The 8623-nt window shown below is 41.3% G+C and overlaps 1 protein-coding gene across 3 annotated transcripts; it reads left to right on the top strand.

Annotated features, from left to right (window-relative positions):
- LOC137261284 (cytochrome P450 2C30-like) lies at positions 1-8369 on the top strand. Of its 3 annotated transcripts, XR_010954846.1 has the most exons (8): positions 56-175; positions 343-924; positions 1140-1352; positions 1539-1653; positions 1827-2092; positions 3621-3748; positions 4485-5478; positions 8232-8369. XR_010954846.1 is itself a non-coding variant. In XM_067799007.1 (7 exons), the coding sequence occupies exons 2-7, from the start codon at positions 385-387 to the stop codon at positions 4693-4695; spliced, it is 1473 nt and encodes a 490-aa protein (XP_067655108.1). In that variant the 5' UTR covers positions 1-175; positions 343-384; the 3' UTR covers positions 4696-7261. The 3 variants fall into 3 exon arrangements, 2 of the variants coding, with proteins under 2 accessions (XP_067655108.1, XP_067655107.1); XM_067799007.1 differs by lacking the exon at positions 8232-8369 and having other exon boundaries at positions 1-175; positions 4485-7261; XM_067799006.1 differs by lacking the exon at positions 8232-8369 and having other exon boundaries at positions 56-167; positions 4485-7257.
- Positions 8370-8623: the final 254 nt, after the last annotated feature.

The following is an 8623-nucleotide window of genomic DNA, read 5'->3' as shown; positions in this document are numbered from 1 at the left end:
GTCATGTTACGGCGTCCTGGCCATGACCGGTGAGGTTATCTAGATTAGTCATCCCACTTACACACCACTGATCATCTCGTGAAGCACAACGTGACTCCATGCCCACAGCCATAGGACCCAACATCAGAGCTCCGAAGTTCCACCACTCCTGCGAAAACGTATACAATGTACATAGGTAACAGGAACGTGCACGTGATGTGCAGTGCTCCTTTACACTAGCGATGTTCATGCTTCTCACCACCCTAATAATAATATTACATGCATTTCAGATAAAAACATGTCAGTTCCGCGGGACAGGTATTCTGAACCTTAACTTCCTTCGCGGATACATTTCTGTTTCAGACACACAGAAAACTGAGCACATTCACTGACGTTGTAAACAGGATGTTATTCATACTGGGAACCGCTGTTGTGCTGTTTCTCGTCTACATATATCAGTCTAGACGGAAATACAGCAGGATGCCCCCTGGTCCGAAACCACTGCCAATACTGGGCAATTTCTTCGACATGAAGGAGGATAGAATGGCACAAGATCTCACTCATTTGGGTTCTCGATACAATGGCATATTCACTGTTCATCTGCTGATGACGCCGGCGATCGTTCTGGACAATGTCAAAGTCATAAGGGACCTCCTTTTTTCTCCTGAATATGCTGCCATCTTCGGTGGAAGAGAAAGCTCATATTTCAGCAAGCATTTGGTACCACATGATATGGTTATGCAAACGTTTAGTGAAATGCAACAGTACATGAGGAAGGTGACCTTTCGTGGAATAAAACAGTACGGAACAGCACTGAAAAATGTTGAGCACCACGCCCAAGTAGAAATCCAAGAAATGATCAAGAGATGCAGAGAAAGAAATGGCGTCTCGTTTGATCCGATGGAAGACCTGAATCAGTATGTCAGCAATGTGCTCTTAATTTTGGTAAGTTGGCATATAGTTGGCATTACTGTAGAATAGTAAGTAAGAATTGCTGTGGTGATTACTAATTAGATACATATATAATGGTACAATATCGTGTACAATATTGTTTTCATGATCAGTAGGATTAAATTTGTGAAATGATTAATGGTTTGCAAATGTACCTCATAGGACTGCATCAACTGTGGCATTCAACGATCTTGTACATATAATTTCAGATATGTGGACAAAGATTTGAACCCGGTCATCAGGCACTCGAAATGTGTAGCAATATTGCTACTAACTTTGTGTACCTCTTCAACTTCAAGAACCAGGTTCTCATGAACAATGTCCCGTTTAGTACAAAGTTGATACCAGACCTAAGACGGGCTTGTCAAGCCATAAAGGATGGTTACCACTATTTTTCCGAGACTATTCACAAAATATCACAGGTAATGCTTACAACTCCATCAATGATGACGTCACGTAAATGACGCTTGAATGAAACTGCTTTTACTGCATGTGTACTATGATTACAGATCAAGATATATACTGAATATTATAGAATATAACGGAGCAGGCGACGTTAGTTGTGATTGTGAAATGTTACAAATAGATATATAATTTTTTATTTGCAGGAATCCAAAAGTACGATGCCCGAGTGTCTCTACACATTGCTGTTAAAAGAGCATGAGCAGGGAATGTTATCAATGGGAAACGTAAAAGGAATACTCATGGATATCCTGATTGCAGGTAATTTTATACAAACGATGTTTTGCTTTGACGAGTTTCTATCTATTTTCGTACAGAGTGAAGTTTACATGATTTCGATTTACTGAATGACAGATAATCATTGACAAGCACAATCATCAGTACACGGGTTTCTAATTGTTACTGTCAACTTCCTATCAATATTATGTGGACAGGTGTTATCACAACAAAAGGAACCCTGTACAGTTCCCTTGCGGCAATGGTAAACTTCCCTAAAGTCCAGAAGAACATTCAGGAGGAGATCCAAAGGGTGGTTGGAAAGGACCGACTTCCGGATTTGGAGGACCGGAACAAAATGCCCTACACCAGGGCAGTGGAACTGGAATTATATCGTTACTTCACGCCCGTTGGAACACCTGGTCCAAGGCATACTACACAAGACTGCACCTATAAAGGTTACAGCATTCCAAAGGGAACAATGGTGCGTTTCAATAATAATAAAGGACGACATACAGGTACGAAGGGATGTCAATAAGTTTTGAGCCTTGCATAGAAAAACGCAAAATATTGGTATGAACCACATTTATTTTTCAACATAGTCCCCTTGTGAGTCAAGACACTTGTTCCATCCTTTCTGCCAGTAGCTGATGCCATCTCTGTAGAAGGCGCCATTTTGGTCCTCAAACCAAGCCTCAGCAGCAGCAATAAGCTCATTATCATCCTGAAATCTACGACCACGCAAGTGTTTCTTGAGATTTGGGAACAGATGGTAATCACTTGGTGCCAGGTCTGAAGAGTAGGGGTGGTCCGGCAAGATTTCGTACCCGCATTCCTGGTCAGCAGCGGCTGCAACGCGAGAGGTGTGTACTGGAGCATTGTCTTGATGTAGAAGAATACCACGTCTGATCTTGCCCCGGCGCTTCTCCTTGATTGACTGTCGCACTTGCCTCAACAAGTTAGCGTAATATTCCCCATTCAGTGTTCTTCCTTTTGGTAAGTAATCTATGTGAATGACGCCGTTGCTATCCCAGAAGACTGTCGCCATTACCTTCTGCACTGATCTGGAGGCTTTCAACATTTTGGTCCTGGGAGAAGTGACATGTTTCCATTCCATGGATTCTTGTTTGCTCTCAGGATCATAGTGGTGGATCCAGGTTTCATCACAGGTTACTAGCCTAAAGTGAAAATCTTCGGGATTCTTGTTGTATCTGGTTAGCATGGGGTTGCTTATGGTGACCCTTGTTTGCTTCATTTCATCTGTAAGCATTCTTGGCACCCATCTTGTGCACACCTTAGACATGACGAGATGTTCATGAAGAACTGTCTCGATGGATCCGTGTCAAATGCTTGTGGTCTCCTCTAATTCGTGGAGTGTGATTCGACGATTTTCCAGCTATTTTCCGACGATTTTTCTATGCACTCTGTCAATGTTTTCCTGACTAGTGCTCGTTGTTGAGCGACCTGGACGTGGGTCATCTTCAAGACTCTCTCTACCATGCTTAAATTCATTGACCCATCCTTTGATGGTAGCAGATGAATGGGAAGACTTCCTATAAACTGCTGAAAGCCTTTCTTCAGTGGTCTTCGCCGAGTTTCCTTCAAGAACTAAAAACTTAACTACTGCTCTATACTCGATTTTATTCATTTTCACTGCCGTAAGGGGGGGAGGGGGTGGGGGGTGTCTCTTTTTGTCAATGTGAGCTGTTCAACTTCTGAGAGTAGGATACCAAAACTTATATATCACATCAGCTACAGCCCAAGGTTCAATGTCGTACCATAGGCCGTGACACCTGGGTATGAAAAATACTCAAGACTCAAAACTTATTGACATCCCCTCGTACTATATGCACAAGTGAAACATTGCTGTAAATCTATAACGATGTCCCATTGCAAAATGTATTTCACTTAACAGATGATAACCCTCATCTAAAAACGTATTTTCTATTCTTGAACACTGGAAGTATTGCAATTAGAACTTCAACTGAATTTTATTGCATCTTCTTTTGAAGGTCATTTACAATGCCTGGCATGTACATCATGACGAATCATTTTGGAAGAATCCCTTCACATTTGATCCCACCAGATTCCTGGATGAACATGGAAATCTGTTGCCACCAGAGGATGAAAAACGTCAGAGGTAAACATTCAAAGTACCTGACGGGGTTTTTTTCAGTTTGAATCACATTGTGTTGGGAAATGAAGGCAAAGGCAATAATTACAATACTGATTATGGTTCTTACCTCCCTTGGAGTTTAACTGGGTCCACCAACACAATTTTGCAGTCAGCTCTAAGACATACTCAATGTATACTCAATGGGCGAGCTGCTTAAGGCGTCAGTACGCGAAAGGTAACTGGATGCATCTCCACTCGTGGCTTTAAACATTGGATATTACTTACACTCTTTTTAGTGTTGTCACACCCCCGAGAACGCAGTGCACAAGCCTGTGCACTGTAAAGAACCCACTCATCCGATGGTAGGTGACTGGATGGTAGACACACCAACACGTGCAGACACCTAGTTGCGGGTATGGTTACGAGCAGTATCACTGGACAATGTACTGTGACTATGTGTCACAGCTCACCCATCAACAAATGGATACGTTTGAGGATGAGGCTGAGTGGCAACTCGCTGCGATTACCAAACTGCATGAGTTTAATACTCCCCAGGGGGTTGAGTTGGTAAAGGGATGTCATCCGTTAATGAAGGGAACATTCAAAGTACCAGGCGTTTTTCAGTGTGAATCACATTATGTAGGGAAATGAAGGCTAAGGCAATAATTACCACATTTACTATGGTCTTAGACACGCAAAATAACAAGATCATAAATGTGAAGTATTTCAGTGTCTGTACGAGTGTTTCGTTTCATTGCAGACTGTTGACGTTTGGCATCGGAAAGCGTTCTTGCATTGGCGAGAAGTTGGCCCGAGTGAGGATATTTCTTGGGCTGACGTCCTTACTACAAAACTTCGACCTGACTCGTGATCCATCGGAACCTTTCCCATCACCCGACCCCCGCACATACCCGTGTGAATTTATCTTGGAACCACCTCCTTACAAGCTACAGTTCAAATCAAGACACTAAGACCCAAGATTCCATCGGAACCTTTCCCTTCACCCGACCCCCGCACGTGCCAGTGTGAATTTATTTCACAACCACCTCCACACAAGCTACAATTCAAACCTCGACAATGAGATCTTCAGTGCATCAGTTTTACAGACATATACTATCCCCCAAAAAACGAAATGCATAGACGAAGAATCTGTTGCGAAAGTGTTGGGTTTTTACACATGTATAACTCGTCCACAAATAGACTTTAGTGAATGGAATTTTACACCGGTTTAAAAGAAGGCAATGTCTATACAACTGTGTTGATACTTTTAGATAACGGAGACGCTGAGTGCGATGGTGACGACGACCCCGACAAGGAGTTTCCTGGCTCTAGACCAATCTCTTTTAACCCGTTCCGTACAGTTTGACCGGACATCCTTAAGATAATGTCCGGGTCAATATGACAAATATGTGTGTACCCATATAGTGACTATTGATTACCCATCTGAAACGAATGCCTCCCAACAGGAGGAAAAACAATATATATACTACTCAGAAAAAGAAACACATAGCTGAAAATTGTTATGAGTTTATACACTTATGGTTCAGTAATAGAGGGCGGTCATGAAGAAAACCTCAATGAACATTAACGGTCCAATGCTGCAAGAAACTGTACGTCACAAACGACAAGTGTTCCAAGGTCAAAGTCGCAGAGCAGTCAGTATCTTGTGTGGCCACAATTAGCATCAACCGGATTCCGGATGAAGTGCCTGGGAATGAGTTGGTACTCTTCCCGCAAGGCCACAAACAGAGCAGGTAACGTCTATGGCTGAGGGTCACGCTGTCGCAGCATGCAACGTGACTCACACTGGAAAAAGTGCACCTTTACAAGCTTGTAAATCTCTTGTAAAGATGATGTTTACAAGACATTTACAAGCTTGGAAATATGATGTTTACAAGACATTTACAACTTGTAAAGATCCACAAGGGGAGATAACTGGTGGGTGATGGTAAAACGGTCCGCAAGGCCTCAAATTCACACCTAATAAATCCCAAAGGCTAATTACAGTTTGACCCCTGGACATAATTAATGAGGTAATTGGGGCGTGAAATGAGAGTGGGACAGACCACTGTTCAGTGGAGAGTGGTCACTCTGTTAGGGGTAGGATACTGATGCTCTTACCACAGTGTTCGGTGGAGTGAAGATGCATGGGTGTTTCTTTCACTATGCGCAAGCTGTTTACAAAAGAATTCTGACTCAGTATCCCACTTATTTTGTGTTTGGGAACAGTGAATAACAATAACCATAAACAATATCACCTTGTCACCTGTGATAATATGCTAAATGATAGAGATTGTGTTGTGATAACATAACACATGACAGTATATGTTGCTATGAATCATGTGGTCGATCCAACCTTTACCAATAGTACCAGTGATACAGATGGGATAGGTCACCTTTTGAAATACTTTACAATCATATTTGATTTCTGTTGTTTCTGTTGATTCTTCCTTTCTGTGGTCAGCCAAGCAACAATCCACCATAATCCCATAAAATCATTGAGGCATGAAGTCCAATAAGCCGAATGAACTGTACCTAACTGAATAATTTTAGGCTTCGCGGAACTACATCTGTTGTACACGGGCTAGTTGCAGTTAACACATACTGCTATATTTAACATAACTAAACTACAACCTTCAGGAATGGAACTCCATGACAGAAATGTGCCCTGGACAAATCACAGGTAAGAGGTTGGCATGGGAGGTTAAAGTAACTTGTTCGAAAAACCCATCCCAACGTTTTCGAGGTGATAAATTTCATGTTGGACTGGGGACGCAAATTAATAAACTGAACATGGTGCAACATAGTGCTGGCCAGACACTGTCCCAAAGAAAAAGAAACATCAAGACCTCCAGAGAGAGCTGCCCACCCTGGAGCATAGGGCATTTTTGATATGTTGTATTATTTTGACCGGTTATCTCATGGAACGAAACTTTCTAAAAGGTCACATAAAAAAGGAAAACACAACTTTGCAGATTCATGATACCTCTCGGTATGCAGTTACCGAAACAAATCATAGAAAATGCCAATTCAGCCTATAAAGAAAAAAAACCGCGATGGATAAAAAATCCGCGAATTCGGAGTTCAAGCGATTCACTAAATTTTACCCAGCGCTAGGGGAAGGAGTTGTTTCAACAGTTGTGCTGCGGTGCGCCCATAACGCATGTGCAGTGAATAGGTTCGCGGAGCTTGAAACAGTATGCATGCCCGGAGTATGAGGTCGTGAGCAGTAGTCTAATCTTGGTTGTGTACACAAAAAAGTAAATAATCTACTCGTTACATAAAAAAACATGTTGATTGTAAGAAGCAGCCTCTATCACAGAGAAAGCTTAATGTCTGGTTTATTGACACCTATATGTATGGCTGCCTGTCTGCTAAAGACAATATGCAATACACAGCTTCAATCATTGACCACATGCCATTTAAACTTAACACCTATCAGGCTATACACCATAAACAAAATAAATTGATTGATGACTCATGTACCCGAGTCCTGTCTCAGCCACATTATGCAATAAAGCAGGTGTGATACCTGTACATATTACATGTTTTTTATGTCTCTGGGCTGCAAACAAACTACATCCGTTTTTCATGGATGACTGGATCTCACGGAAACTGGTGCAAATGCTTGTCAGTTTCAAGTCCTGCTTTGTACTTGGACGAATGACAGTTTCCAGTAGTTCACCATCTCTGCTGAGATGATTTTTGATTGGATCGAACGCAAATTCAGAGATTTACAAAACCCAACATCTCTACATGCATTCTTTATGGATAACAACATAGTGTATATGATTTTGTTTGACAACGGTATATCAATCCATACTGAAACGACGCATCATATACAATACAAAAAGTTGTTATCCATAAAGAATCTTACTTTCTTGTGACTCGACATACTTCTAAAATGCCCATCAAATACATCTTTCTGAACACACTATGGGCCCCACCTTATGAGCGCTCGGCGTATCAGCAAATGAAGCAGACAATCGGTTGCCGTCGTTACACTTGAGTGCACATCCACCAGCTATGACTGGGTTTGGTCTCCCGCGGGCTTCGTTACGAGGGACGAACGTCCAAGTACAACAAGGGATACTCTACAATGATCTATATAGGCTCCCTGGTACAACATATTGCACTTCTGAATCGCGATTGTACGCTTGTAATTTTATTTATTTTCTTACAAACAGTAGAACTGATATAATGGAATATATGTTACTAGTACTATTACTTATAGTGGTGGAATATTTGACATGTTGATATTTCATATGTTTTGGGGGTTTTTATCTCGTGATCAATACTAGTAAGTTCTTATCCACCTTGTGCCTGTAAAATACACAGAATGGCCTTCGTTCGGCGTTGTGCATTGTCATTTTATTCATATGGCATAGGAACCATATTTGAGGTGTGGCGAGTCACACTGCTTCCATTTCCCCCGCAACTCTACTGCATCTTTCTTGGATACAAAATTGGATAAAAAAACATTTTGAAATTGTTTCTTCTGTTGCAGTGTCATCATCGCGATAATGCGCCGAGGAGTGGGTTGTTTAGGTGGTGAAAGTTGTAATGTGCTGAATTTGTTTCATGACGCATGAACAAGGAATTTAGCGTATCATAACATTGAAATAAATTTGATGTTCGCTTGATAGTGTTCCGTGGTCAATACTGCAGTGTTGATGGAAATGGTATTCTATAATGCGGAATTTGTTTCACTTTTGTAGTGCTAATGTCTTTCATGCGAATGAAATTACCCCAAAACAAATAGACAGTGTCAAGCTTACACTAGATGTTTATTTACAGATTACAACAAGAAAGAGGAAGATTAAATTTCATACAAAAACATTCCATTTACAAATTTACGGAAAACATGTTACACATTATTATCAAATATACAATAAAAAA

Source organism: Haliotis asinina, chromosome 14 (assembly GCF_037392515.1).
Source record: "Haliotis asinina isolate JCU_RB_2024 chromosome 14, JCU_Hal_asi_v2, whole genome shotgun sequence".
In the NCBI taxonomy this organism is placed as follows: domain Eukaryota; kingdom Metazoa; phylum Mollusca; class Gastropoda; order Lepetellida; family Haliotidae; genus Haliotis; species Haliotis asinina.
Note: the sequence above shows the minus strand (reverse complement) of the source record. Positions and strands in the feature narration are given on the sequence as shown.